This window comes from Podospora pseudocomata (genome assembly GCF_035222375.1).
Source record: "Podospora pseudocomata strain CBS 415.72m chromosome 2 map unlocalized CBS415.72m_2, whole genome shotgun sequence".
Classification (NCBI taxonomy): Eukaryota; Fungi; Ascomycota; class Sordariomycetes; order Sordariales; family Podosporaceae; genus Podospora; species Podospora pseudocomata.
The window spans coordinates 1,235,049-1,248,458 of NW_026946365.1; the positions used below are offsets into that span (position 1 = coordinate 1,235,049).

Here is a 13,410-nt window from a genome sequence, read left to right on the forward strand (position 1 = left end):
CTCGATTCAATGGACCAAAACGCATGCAAAGGAATGGGAAATATCTGCTTTCGATACTGAGAAATATTTCAATTATCGAGATCACATACTGTGCAACGCTTCCACCCCTGCCTCAACTGACATCAAAAGGCACATCACATGTTTCCAAAAACGCCGTTTTCTCTGGTATAGATTCCGTAACACTACGCTAAACAAATCACAAACCATCTTTCTAGTAATGAGTAAATCCCGGGTTCGGCTGAATTACCCTCTCACACTCTAACAACCACACTAGTTTGTCCCGCTCACCGCCAGCTTCATCAAGTGCTCCATAAAGGTTTGGAGAGACACATCGTCCGTGAAGATGGTCTGCGCGCTCTGGGCTCCGACACCGCCGTACGCTCCAGCTCCTGATGTGTGAGTGGTGGAGGGATTGAGCTTGGAGAGGAGGAAACGAGCCTGGGAGCCGCCGTGGTCGCAAACAATGAAACGTGGGAGAGGGAAACGATCCGTGATGAGGTCCTAATCCAGAGTCAGTATGAAACGTGTTGGAATAGATCAGGCAATCTTGACTTACCCTGGCGTCCTCCTTGGGAGCCTCCAGGAGAGCGGCAAAATTCTCGTAGCCCTCCTGGTCCTGATAACCCGCCTTTCTCCATTCTGCAATGGTTTCACCGTGGAAGATGAGAATGTGGAAGAACGTATCGAGGAGGAGAATGTGTGTTGGCTGGATAGAGGTCGAGTCCAGAAGCACTGGTTGACCGCCCTCCTGGTCGAAAGTGTATGAATCGAGTGTGGGTTGAATCATGATGAGGGAGTTGCTAACGTCCTCATGGTTAAGAACATGGCGATAGAAAGCTGTCTCATCAGGCGAGTTGTTGAACACTTGCAAGAACTGACTTCTCCTCAAGTGGAACATGAACTGTGGGTAAAGCGTGAAGTTCTTCTCGAGGCGGAAAGACGAAGGGTCGTCCTTGCGATAGTCGGCAAAGCGCGAGCACAGTCTGATAAGCATCCTGTCGACCCAGCGGAGGACATCCGGTCCATCATCGGTTTCCGCCTTGAAAACCGCAATACGGGACATCAGCACAGCGGCGGCCTCCTGATCAAACGACCGGGCAATCGCCGGATCACCGGCTGGACCGCTAAGGTCGCGGGCGATGGTGGTGACACGGAGGTGGAACTGACCAGACGAGTGCTGGTAGTATGTGAGGAACTGAATCATACCCCTTTGAGCCGCTTGTTGGGGTTGCGAGGGGCCGCCCTGAGCAATCTCAAAGTAGATTCCGTAACTGGCATTGGGGTCAATGCCGCACATTTTCCACGAGCAAGTATTGCCAATACCGCACTCAGTCTCACCCACCGAAGTCGACTTCTTGTTCAGAGACACAGCGTGGCCAATGAGACCAGTGACCTTGAGCTCCTTTGTAGTCAAAACTTCGAGAACCGCGTTGAAGCCCATCAGGAGGTTATCGTCGGCGTCCTTTTCGAAGATTCGGATGAAGGATTGCTTGAACATGGACGATGTGAAACTATCGGTCAAGATCATGTGCCCGCCGGTCGAGTTGCAAAGCCCCTTCATCTCCAGCAAACCAACCTGATCAAGACAACCAGCAAAAATATCGATAGTGTGGCCGTTGTGAGCTGTCCTCTTAGCAAGGTTGTCGTAGAACTTCAGCGCCTTCTTGTAGTACTTGATGTTGTCACGGTCAATGTCGTGATGCGACCGAATAGGCTCTCTCAGCTCAGGGCCAACCACCATTCCGGGGCCCTCCGTGGCCGGACCACCAGCGAACAGCATGATACGGCCGCCAGCATTCTGGAAAGAGGTCTCGAGCAGACCGACAGCCACAGAGAGAGCAACACCAGTGCAGCGCAAGTTTCTGCGATCGCTGGCAACAGGCCATGGGTCCTTCTGCAACTGCTCGAGCGCCTTTGTCAACTGAAATTCGGCCTGGGCGACAGGGAGGAGGAAGCGGGCGGCGGGACCGGTTGGGAAAGCTCTGGTCTGCTGGTGAGGAGGCACGCCAGGGCGAAGGGCAGGGGCGGTGAGGCCGAGCATCTCCTGCACCTGCTTAGCAGCATACTCCTTGCTGCCGCGGAAAACGTAAGACTTTGCGCACTCGGTGTATCCAATCTCGTGAACCTGGGCCATCGTTCCATATGTGATCAAACCAACAAGAGCATTCTCAGGGAGAAGGCTCAGACTCATGATCAGGGACTCCTTGAGAGCAGCCAAGCTGTCCTCCTCCTGGCACGTATCGACGACATAAAGGAAAATCGGAGCGCTCGGGGCTGGTCGTGAAAGTCTATACTCGATAGTTGTGTTGGCGGGATGAAGCTCAGGTGGGATGGCATTGGCCGTGATATCCTTGTAATGCGGCGGGAGGGGGTTTCTGGAAAGGCAAAAGGGGCAGATCCAAAGGCGGGCGCGGGTGTCGACCTGGCTGTCCTAGATGTGAGCAAAGTGGCCAGATAGTCAAGGGTAGAACGTCATATTAACCTACCAGAAAGGATTGAGAATTGAGCGGCAGGGTTGCTTGCAGGTGACAGGCTCAAACTGCAGCAAAGGTGTGTCGGGCTTCTCCTTCAGAGGGGTATACAGAGCACCGATGGGGACGACCAATCTCGAAGCCTCCTATGTGAACATTAGCCACCGAATACTCGGCAGATTGCCTGAGCAGATGCACTAACCATGCGAGTGCTTGGGAACACATTCCAACTCAGCCGAACTCCATCGCGATCCTCCACCTCACCCCACGACTCCTTCAGTTGTTCATAATCCATGATGGCACTAATGTTCGGGGATAGTCGAATTACGGAGTTGCGGAGATGGAAAGAGTCGAGGTACTTGTGTGACTGGGAATATGGGGGCCGAAGTCGAGGACGTGGTCTTGTCTTGGACTATAGGAAAGGTGGCATCAGCATGTGCGAGTCCAGGGCCTTGGTGAACTGGACAGCGAGGCAGACAGGTGATTCAGAGTTGGGGAGGTAGTTGGGTTGGATGACGAAGGAGGAGGAGGCTTAATACCTTCTTGGTGGGGTTGTGGTTAGCTCAGAGATGCCGACGCCGAGCAATCACAACTCGAGGTGGTGAAGCGCAAGATGGCAGCCGGGATCGTAGCAGTGCGGCGGATAAGGGAGTCGTGGTGCTTTGGCCAGCTGCTGGAGCGCTGGCGAGGTTGTCCCCTCACTGGAAAAGGACAAGTTCCAGGTCCATGCCGGCTGTTGTGGCGCATGCATGTGGCTGGAGCTGCATTCCTTGCTGCAGACACCCCTGGCAGGTTGTCGTGCCAAGCCATTTTTGGCGATTGCTTGGCATCGGTCAACTCAACTTCAACTTTCATTGAACATCATCATTCTCTAGTAAATATTTGTCTACATATCAAAATATAATAAGGCTTGTTTTCTGCCCTCTGTCGATCTTTCCTCGCCAGATCATGCAAATGCCATTAGCGATGAACTACTTCCACGCCATCGAACCTTGCAGTTGGAGACCATAGACTTTTGTTCAGTTCCAGGCCTCAACTCCTGCTAGTCTAGCAACCGTCCACCGGCCACCGGTTCTTCTGCGTTGAACGGTATAACTCGAGTCATGGCAGTGCTATTTGACAGACAGAGAGACTCCTGCTCTCTAGTATCCTTCAGTCTGCTTGTCATCCTCACCTGCTGTCTTCCTCTTTTATCTTTCTGAAGAACATCTGTCCCTCAAGCCATGGCGGCGAAATCTTTTCTGTTCCTGTGGTGTCTTCTAACTGCCAAGATCTCACTAAGCCGTCGGATTGGTCCTCGACAAGCAGATGGCGATGTTGATGACCAAGTGTTTTTGAGGAGAGCATTCCATTCCTGTAAGACAAGTTTCTTGGGTAGTCGTTGTTGGGCTCCCGCTGATACGATGCCATACAAACAGCGGCCGTGTTGAACGGATGGGTGTACATCGACGGAGGCGAGTTCTCCTACAAGAGCGGAAGCAACATTGTCTACCAGTACTGTAAGCCACCTGTGCAGTTTGTAGAACTCTGTCTATGAGCTGACGGCTTGCAGCAAATACATTGCTATCCATTGATCTTTCGAAGGATTGGTCCAATGATACGATCGACATACAATCGTCTTCCAAGCCGGAAGGTGTCCCGAACTTGCGAAACGGTGGCATCTGGATCGACGAGAAGAATGGAGTTCTATACACGGGGTTTGCCGGGACAGAGCCCTTCTTTGGTGATGGAGCGCTCTGCTCACAGGGCCTGTGGTCATTCGTTCCAAATGGATCAGGTGGGGGTGACTGGAGAAATTTGAACGATACTGCCGACCCCGGTTTCGTGAACCTTCCACGGCCCTACAAAGGACAAACAAGCAGTGGCGATGGCCGGGGCTTCTTTCTCGGCGGTATGTCTAATGGAGAGCATCTAGGGCTGTAGCTAACATCTCTCCTGGGTAGGCGTCATCAGCAATGAGACAGGCCAGGAGACCACCCTCAGCAACCTCGACACCTACGATTTTGCCACCAACAAACTCACAAATCAGACGGTGTCTGGCGTGTTTACTCGGGGATTGGAACGGTATGGAGGCATGATCTACGTGCCCAACTTTGGAAATCGCGGAATCTTGATCAATGTAGGCGGCGAGCAAGGTGGACGAGGACGAGTCGAGACCGACGAGTTGATATCTTTTCGGCGAGTTCAGGTATACGACCCAGAGAGTCAGACATGGTTTGAACAAAAGACGAGCGGCAATACTCCCCAACCTCGTAAGCAATTCTGCATTGCTGGCCTGGCATCCAACAATCATACTTATGAGGTGCTGGTCTACGCGGGCTGGGAAGGGCAGTATGGGTCGTCGTCGCTGTCCTATGACAGTGCCTTTGTGCTTACGCTTCCTGGATTTCATTGGGTCAAAGCAGACTATCCGTCACATAACCCACGACACGGCCTGACCTGCAACCCTGTTGGCGGAAGTCAAGTCTTGATTATCGGTGGTGTTGACACAACACAACAAGCTGACAGCTCAGGCGCACAACAACAACGCCAGCAGCGGAACGGTTCCTCAGATAACATATCCAATTACATTAGTGCTTTCAGCACCCCTGATCCTTTCCACCGAGGATTGGCGATATTTGACATGCATGCCATGGATTGGAACACCTCGTATACAGCGAATCCTGCCGTTTATGCGCCCGCTCCAGAAGTTCAGGATTACTACAATACCAGGTAAGCCGAATCCAACCAGAGGTACGAGGCTTGACGCTGACACTTCTATTTAGGGGCCTCAAGCCAGAAGCAGGCTTCGCCTCACCGGAACTCGAACACATATTCTCTATTGCCCGTTTCGACAACAACCCAGACGAGAGCCCAGCCAGCTACGCGCGCGGAAGTAATATAGCTGCCATTGCGGGAGGGGTAATCGGAGGCGTTGTCGTACTAGCCGCAGTATTCGGGTTATTTCTGTTCTTCAGGCGCAGACACAAGAAACAGTCACTGCCATCCACGGTTGTGGGTCAATCTATCAGTTCTCACACGGCCTACGACAAGCCCCCGACGTTGTCGTCACTGCATTGGCAGGAGCTGGCAGTGGTTGGTAATGAGCAGCCACATCCTGAGTTGCCAGTGGAGGGTCATGAACAGCCCCATCCAGAACTACCTGTGACTGGACACGAGAGGCCCCGGATTGAGCTACCACCGGAGGTGAAACCTGAGAAGCAGCAGGAGACGGTTCCAGCACCATCAGCAGAGCCGGAGCCTGTGGAATTGCATGGGGACAGTCTGGTCCTGAGCGAGTTGTCTCCTAGGTCGCAGGACATCAGGAAGAACTTCAAATTCCCGACTGAGCATATCCAGAAGCCACTTTCTCGGACAAAGAGTTTGTGATTACTCGCCCGTCACGTCAAGATTTCTTTTTTGGTGAAGGTCTTGGTTTCAGGGGTTCAGGGGTAAGGCAGATTGAGGGCGTTGAGTTGATGATTTTGCTGATGTCACCATTTTCGTTCGACTGATGACAGTGTGACGTTTTTATTCGCTCGCACGGAGTTTCTCTATATTAATACGATAGCACAGTGTCAGTATTTCAATTGCACGGTTGTATTCCTCTTTGTCATACTGCTGAGTCGCTTGATTCGTCGCATCCCATCTGAACTTCACTCCAGCACGGGAGCTGCTGCTCCCGTCTCCATGCACGTCATTGAAGCGACAGGGAACCCTCGGCGATGCAGCCGCAGCGGGCATGGAGCTGGTTGCTTCATCGCCATTTACTAAATTCACCATAAGTTTTTGAGCTACCATCCGCGACTTTGGAATTACTCTACCACTATCATCTGAACCATAGCTCTCATGTCCCATTGTTGGATATATCCATTTTGAAGCTCCTTCTTACAGTACTATCTGGATATCCTCCGCAGTACACGATGATCACTCATATTTCTCACAACTGCGCGATACCAAAAAATGCCAGCAGACCTTGATTTTCCCGTTATTTTCCTCCTACCTAGTCATCTAGGATCCGAAGAGCTTCAAGAACTCGTAGAGCAAATACCTACTCTGACTTACGACATCAACGAGGCAGAGGTCATTCTCGGAAAGATTTCTCGCAAAGAGCGCGCGCTGTTTGAGCTGAGAAAGCGCAAGCTTGTCACTGAAGAAGTCGAAAAAGATGAACGCACACCTCCAGCCTCACCTCCTCGGAAGCGAATCCGACTGTCAGCGACTCCGGCCCTTGGGAGTTCAGATCTCGACTCTGATACCTGCTCAGAAGGGGAGATCCAACGCCGTCTTGTAGGACCAGTTTCCGTTCCCAAAGTCGAACCGACCGTCAAAGTTGCCAAGTTATCTTGGTTCACCGACTCCCTTTCCGCCGGCGAGGTCCTCCCTCTAGACGACAAATATGCCATCTACCACGGCCGCAAAGCCATGCAGCCACCCCCTGCTCCAGCTTCAGTCCAAACCACACCTACCAAATCCACCTCCAACATCTTGACGCGAGCGCATAAAGACTCCCACCCGCGTACACCTCCTTCCTCTCAAAAGCGATACTCCTCCCAGGGTTCCTCCCAAAAACCAGGCTCAACCTACGCCTCCCACCCAGTCACCAAAACCCCCAAACGCCCTGCCTTACTAAGGCAGACAACCTCTGAACACGACCTAGACACCCATCTCCCCCCCATCCCCCCTTGCCTGCACACAACCTACTCGTGTCAACGCTCCACCCCAGCCAACCCCCCAAACCAAGAATTCATCTCCCTCCTCCTCCAAATCCGCCTCGCGCGCACCCTGACTGGGGATAAAATCGGCGTCCGCGCCTACAGCTCTGCCATAGCAACAGTAGCAGCCTACCCCTTTTCCTTCCAGACCCAAAACGAAGTCGCCCGGCTCCCCGGCTGCGGCCAAAAGATCGCGTTGCTATACCAAGAGTACAAAACCAGCGGGACACTCAAAGAAGTGGAGGAGTACGAATCCGACCCCAAGCTTCAGGTTCTAAAGTTGTTTTATGATATCTGGGGCGTGGCAGAGACGACAGCAAGGGAGTTTTACAACAAGGGGTGGAGGGACATTGACGATGTGGTCGAGTATGGGTGGGATGGGTTGACAAGGGTGCAGCAGATTGGCGTGAAGTATTATGACGAGTTCTTGCTCAAGATACCGAGGAGAGAGGTGGAGGAGATCGGGGGGGTTATACTGAAGGAGGCGAATAAGATTGAGGAGGGGTTTGGGATGGTTATTGTTGGGGGGTACAGGAGGGGGAAGAAGGAGTCGGGGGATGTGGATGTTGTGCTTTCGCACCGGGATGAGGAGGCCACGAGGGGGTTTGTGGAGAGGATTGTTGTTGGGTTGGAGAGGAGGGGGTATATCACTCATACGCTGCTGCTGAGCACGGCAAATACGGAACGGGGACAGGAACCGGTTGCTTGGAAGGGGGACTCGAGGGTGGCGGGGAGCGGGTTTGATACTTTGGATAAGGCGCTGGTTGTGTGGCAGGATCCGAATTATGAGGGGGAGGGGAGGAATACCAATCCGCATAGGAGGGTGGATATCATTATTAGTCCTTGGAAAACGGCTGGGTGTGCGGTTATGGGGTGGACGTCGGGGACAACGTTTCAGAGGGATTTGAGGAGGTATTGTAAGAAGGAGAAGGGGTTGAAGTTTGATAGCTCTGGGGTGAGGAGCAGGAAGGATGGGGCGTGGGTTGATCTGGAGAGTGATCCTGTTACGGGGGAGCCGGCGCCGGATATGTTGACGGCGGAGAGGAGGGTGTTTAAGGGGGTTGGGCTGGAGTGGAGGGAGCCGGAGGAGAGGTGCACGAATTGATGAAGACAGTACTGTCTAAAGAATACCGGTGGTCTGGTTAGAGTTGAATTGCGTGATTGTACTAATCGTGACTGCAAGCTCTCTGGTTGGGTGGTGCGGACTTATACACACACAGCCAAGTGCCGGTGGCAACTGTACATGATCTTCTGCAGTTGGCGGGCGGGGGCGGTTACACCCGCTGCAGCCCAGCTTTAAATTTCAATTCGGCCGCGGGTAGTCACCAACCGCGAACTCCTTTCCATCAATTCCTCCACTACCGTATCACCTCGGAAACTTTTTACAAAGGGAATGGGAACAATTGCACCGGCCAAGTCGCTGAGACACGGAAGTCGGGGAAAAGCAACCTCCGTGTACGTTGCAATTGATTGACGCTAAGACCACCAATTAGCCAGAAAGGGGATTTGAATGTGGGGTAGTAGAGGACAGGCAATGGGTGATGCGTTGATGATGTTTACGTAGCATCTTGAGGAGAGGGGACGGATGGGAGACCGCGTGTCTGTGTTACCTGCGTAGGTAAGGGCTTATAAATTCGGGGGAATGTTTGACTGTTGTATGTAGCATTGAAAAGTACAAGGCAAATCGAACGGTTTTGACGGTTTGTTGCTCTTTGGAAGCAAGAAGAAGTTTCTTTGGGTACAATGTAGGTAGGGGTACTATCGGCAGTGATTTATATACCCATCCCGCTAGCCCTTTCGATCTTCAGGTCGCTCGCTGGCTGTCCACTTCTAATCTCAATCTCAAAACCTCACCTCATTCTACAACAACTTCGACTTCACCTCTCACCCACCTCGCTTTCCACCACACTCACCAATACAACACAGTCAAAAATGGCCCCCATCACCCTCACCCTCCCCTCCGACTACGGCTACGTCCTCCTCGCCGCCTCCTCCACCTTCTTCATCAACACCCTCCACGCCGTCCTCACCTCCAAAGCCCGCAAGGCCTCGGGCATCAAGTACCCCGTCTCCTACGCCTCCAACGACCTCGCCGAAAAGGACCGCAAGGCCTACCTCTTCAACTGCGCCCAGCGCGCCCACAACAACTTCACCGAGAATCTCACCCCCTTTCTCGGCTCCCTCCTCATCTCTGGGCTCCAGTACCCCAAGTTTGCCGGCGCCCTCGGCGGCCTCTGGGCTTTCGCCAGGGTGTTGTTTGCCTTGGGGTATACCAGCAAAGGACCAGAGGGGAGGATGATGTAAGTTTTATTTTCTTTTTCTAAGATGTGATGGGTGCTGACAGCATTAATAACAGTGGTTCTCTCATCGGCTCCCTCACCGACTTTGTCCTCAAGTTCACTGCTGCTTATACTGCTGTTGGCTTTGCCCTTCAGTGGTGACTTTGGGAAATGTGGGGGTTGCCGTTGATTCATTGGGAGAGGTCTTGGTGATCGATTGAGTCCGGCAGTTGAATGTGTTATAAGCTCTTGTTTTTTGTGATGAGCTTGATAGGAAATGGTAATTATTTGTGGAAAAAACTAGATGGCCGATTTCTGACGACTGTTTGGCTCCAAGGCACAGGTGATATGATACATTCAACAACAGCTGGCATAATGAGATGTACTAAAATAGCCAGGAGAATGTCCTATGATGTCTTTGAGTATACACACAAGTATTGTTACAGAATGTACTAGTTACACGCACATATATACCCCTCCCATCGTTCCCTTGTCCCTTGAAATTCCTGGGGTATGTATGCCATGCATAATTTTTTTTCACACCACCGACGCCGCCCACATACCCTTTCCCTGTCCCTTTCTTGTTTTTCTTTGGGAGATCATATCTATTGAACAACAGCCCACCTGTCTAGACGCCCACCCCCCGTCTATTTTTCTCTACCTCCAAGTCTTCTTCCTTCCCTTCGGGGGCCCGCGAGGGGGGCCCCGAGGGATTCCCAGCGGAGTAGCCTTCCCCAGCGGAGTGGCCTTCTTCTTCCCCTTTGCAAAATGCACCGCCCTATACCTCTCCAACCAAGCCATCTTGTCTGTGCTCTTGCTCCACTCCTTCAACTCATCATCCGTGGGAAACCAAGTCTTATACGGCACCATGTTCCCCTGGGCGATATTAGGAAACACCGAATTGTACGTATACGGCGTCTCATGCCCATACACAAACACCGGCCTCTCCTTTGCAATCCTATCCTCCATCTTTCTATAAAACCGCCCAGCGCCCGTCTTCTTGGGCAGCTGCCCGCCAAACATCCTATACCACTCCTTCTTGCGGTTCTCGGGTCCCATGAGGTACTTCTTCCGGCGAGCGCGGGCCCTCTTGTAGAGGTTCATCGCCCGGTCATCCGTCATCTCCTCAATCGTGTACTCAACCGTCCACTTTGTGTTCTTGACCGTGACGGTAGGCCGGTCAACGTACTTGCCGTCAATCTTGTTCTTGGTCGTGAGGATGAGGCCATAGATGGGCTCGGTGAACTCGCTGTCGATGGGGGGGTCTATCTCCTCTTCGGAGAGGGCGGCAAGCTCCTCGACTAGCTCTTCGGACGGCTCGTCAGTGGCGGTGGTTCTGGTGGTCGCCTCGGCCTGGTCTTCTTCTGAGGCCTCGGCTTCGTCGATGCTGCGGAAGTTGCGCGTCTTGACGAGCAATTCAGACATGATGTTTTCGAACTGGGCGAGCTTGGCGGCGTCTTCGTCCTCTTCGCCTGTGACCTCGCCCTCTTCTGTTTGGGAGGGTGTCTCGCCTGACTCTTCTTGCAACCGGGAGGCCAGCCTGAGGATGAGATCCTTCAGATTGAGCTTCTCCGGAGAGGTTTGGCTTTCGATCTCTTGACCCTCCTCGGCGGATTCAACCTCTGTCGAGACCTCCACGGCTTCGTTCTCCACGACGGCAGGTTCCGCGGGGATTGTTTCCTCCGCCGCCTCAGACTCTTCCACAGCGTCGGGTTCGGTCTCCTCACCCTCTTCAGCCAGCTCCGACTCAGGCGCTTCGTTGTTGGCCTCGCTTGTGAGCACCTCAAACAAAGCCTGGACATAATGCTCAGCCTCCTCTTGAGTGGTGTTCTTCAAAAGGCCGCTCTGCTGCAAGGCGTCCTGGATGGATTCCCGAATGGAAGTGGCGCCGTGCTCTTCGTTCTCAAGCGAGTGCTCAACCTTGAGCATGACATCATCCCAGACATCCTCACGGGTGTCGTCGTCTTCCTCAGTCCGCTCAGCAGCTGATTCCACTTCCCCTTCATCTTCCTCCGGTCGGGTATCGTCAACCAAGCCCTCGTCGTTCTCTTGATCCTCAACCTCCTCTTGACCCTCAACCTGCTCCTCGGCTTCATGGTCCAGACCCCTGAGAACCCGTTCGAATTTCTGAATGCGCTCCTGGGCAGACTTCTGAATTTCATCAATCCGTTCCTGCGTAACCGGGCGAGCAAAAATACACATGTAAGGAGGCGTGGTCGCGTGCTTGACTGTCTCGAAGTGAATACGCAACGTTTGCCCCGGGAACTTTGCAGTCACCTTGTCGAGGACCTGGTTGAGCAGATGGACGCTCAGCTTGAACTCTTGGTCTCCGATGGTGGTGTCCGCTGCCTCGTGAAGAGAGACATCCATTTCCTGAAGAGGGATATACTGGAAGCCAAAGATGCGCTCAGTATTGTGATAGGCCACAAAAATACCGTCCATGCGGCCCATGCGCACCTGGAGAGAGTATTTCAAGAAGGCTGATCGGATCATGTCAAAGTATTCACGTTCATACGACTCCCAGGTCCCAAACCGGCCGCGAATCTCGTAGCCTTGGCCCTTTTCGTATCCTTCTGGATCCATGCGGATCGTGACAACGGCTCTGGTCTTGAGATCAAACATGCCCGTCCCGGGAAGTCGCGGATCGAAAGCGTCGAGCTGTGACCGCATCATGAAATCACCCATCGTTGTGTAATGGTAAGATTCTGGGCCATTCTTCTCCTCGTCGGTGAGCTGATCAGACTTTGACTTGCGGTACTTTTCAAACTCCTCCTTGGGCATGGTCAGGAACTTTTCCATCGACTTCCCCAGCATGGCCAAAATATTGCCCGAGTCAAACTCCTTGTCAGCATCAATAGCATATGTTCCATCCTTGTGGTGTAGGAAAATAGCCGCTGGGCTTCTCAAGATTCTGTTGAAGTCCTCGCTGCTTTGCTCCGGGTCGAACTGCTTGGACAACATGGCTGTATTGATCGGACGCCAGGAAGACAGAAGGAAATGGAAATGTGCAAGTGTCGCCGTCATACTCGAAGTCGATCCAGAGTACTTCTTCTTCTTCTTGGCTGCCACACCAATAAGTGTCTTGTCCCTGGACGATGTGATGTATTCCTTGAGCGCACCGAAGTCGAACTCGTGGGTGGGCATGATTTGAGACAGATAGGGGTCATGGTTGTAGACTTTGGATCGGGGGTCCTGAAGATAGGAGACTCCGGGGTTAAACAGTACGCGATCGAGGCCGTATGCTAGTGTAGGTACCGGAGGTTGGCGCAGTTCAATAGGCTTGAGCCTGAGATATCTCGGGTCGATTTCTTTGATATCCAAATCCGGCTTCGCTTCGTCCTCCTCCTTCTTGGCCTTTTTCTTCTTGGGCTTGTCTCCTCGATCCTCTCCTGCTTCCCCTACTGCGGCCGCTGCGGCCGAGTCCGCGGTCTTCTTCTTTTTGGCAGCCGCCGGTTTGCTCTTCTTGCCGAGATGTTTTGTTTTGGAACCCTTTCGTTTTTTGAGAACACCCTCCTTCAAAACCTTTTTCACGGCATCTCTGAGCATATCCTGATCACCTTCGGTTCCGGCGGCATCGGTCGATGTTGAGAGGTCTGTCGCATCCTTCTCCTTGGCGGATTTGGGCTTGTTCTTTGGTTTCCGTTTCTTTGAGGTTTCCTCGGGGTTTTCGTTATTCTCGGCTGGCGGATCGGATGATGGAGGAGTAGCATCTTCAGTAGTGGTTGCTGGCGCCGATGGTGGTGGTGGTGGTGGTGGTGGTGGTGTTGTCGAATCAGTATACCATCGAGTTGCACCAAGATGGTTGATGGCTACTGGCAAATACCTCCGGGGCGCAGGGCTCTGGGCAAGGAGAGTTCGACATGCTGAGCATACAAATGGTAATTTTAGTGTCTGTCGAGCCTGTCTCGCCAAATGTAACATTGTGGCTGCCCTGTTCGTCCGTGGAGGATGCCGTAGAAGCCGTTT

The 13,410-nt window shown here is 52.8% G+C and overlaps 6 protein-coding genes across 6 annotated transcripts; 3 read left to right on the plus strand and 3 right to left on the minus strand.

The window, feature by feature from the left end:
* Nucleotides 1–24: 24 nt before the first annotated feature.
* On the minus strand, nucleotides 25–2,766 carry SEC23 (GTPase-activating protein S23; the record flags this gene model as incomplete). Its single annotated transcript, XM_062887140.1, has 4 exons — nucleotides 25–501; nucleotides 557–2,431; nucleotides 2,531–2,617; nucleotides 2,674–2,766. The coding sequence occupies 4 exons, from the start codon at nucleotides 2,764–2,766 to the stop codon at nucleotides 271–273; spliced, it is 2,286 nt and encodes a 761-aa protein (XP_062746928.1). The 3' UTR covers nucleotides 25–270.
* Nucleotides 2,767–2,795: 29 nt separating this feature from the next.
* Nucleotides 2,796–3,222, minus strand: QC762_0033370 (uncharacterized protein; the record flags this gene model as incomplete). The annotated part of the gene is made up of 2 exons (XM_062883260.1): nucleotides 2,796–2,883; nucleotides 3,062–3,222. The coding sequence occupies 2 exons, from the start codon at nucleotides 3,220–3,222 to the stop codon at nucleotides 2,796–2,798; spliced, it is 249 nt and encodes an 82-aa protein (XP_062746929.1).
* Nucleotides 3,223–3,279: 57 nt separating this feature from the next.
* Nucleotides 3,280–5,840, plus strand: QC762_202530 (uncharacterized protein; the record flags this gene model as incomplete). Its single annotated transcript, XM_062887141.1, has 5 exons — nucleotides 3,280–3,827; nucleotides 3,890–3,970; nucleotides 4,024–4,362; nucleotides 4,415–5,183; nucleotides 5,237–5,840. The coding sequence occupies exons 1-5, from the start codon at nucleotides 3,695–3,697 to the stop codon at nucleotides 5,838–5,840; spliced, it is 1,926 nt and encodes a 641-aa protein (XP_062746930.1). The 5' UTR covers nucleotides 3,280–3,694.
* A 573-nt stretch (nucleotides 5,841–6,413) lies between these two features.
* Nucleotides 6,414–8,270, plus strand: QC762_202540 (uncharacterized protein; the record flags this gene model as incomplete). Its single annotated transcript, XM_062887142.1, has 1 exon — nucleotides 6,414–8,270. The coding sequence occupies one exon, from the start codon at nucleotides 6,414–6,416 to the stop codon at nucleotides 8,268–8,270; it is 1,857 nt and encodes a 618-aa protein (XP_062746931.1).
* Nucleotides 8,271–9,097: 827 nt separating this feature from the next.
* QC762_202550 (uncharacterized protein) lies at nucleotides 9,098–9,906 on the plus strand (the record flags this gene model as incomplete). Its single annotated transcript, XM_062887143.1, has 2 exons — nucleotides 9,098–9,465; nucleotides 9,522–9,906. The coding sequence occupies 2 exons, from the start codon at nucleotides 9,098–9,100 to the stop codon at nucleotides 9,604–9,606; spliced, it is 453 nt and encodes a 150-aa protein (XP_062746932.1). The 3' UTR covers nucleotides 9,607–9,906.
* A 195-nt stretch (nucleotides 9,907–10,101) lies between these two features.
* Nucleotides 10,102–13,365, minus strand: QC762_202560 (uncharacterized protein; the record flags this gene model as incomplete). Its single annotated transcript, XM_062887144.1, has 1 exon — nucleotides 10,102–13,365. The coding sequence occupies one exon, from the start codon at nucleotides 13,363–13,365 to the stop codon at nucleotides 10,102–10,104; it is 3,264 nt and encodes a 1,087-aa protein (XP_062746933.1).
* Between the last annotated feature and the right edge of the window lie 45 nt (nucleotides 13,366–13,410).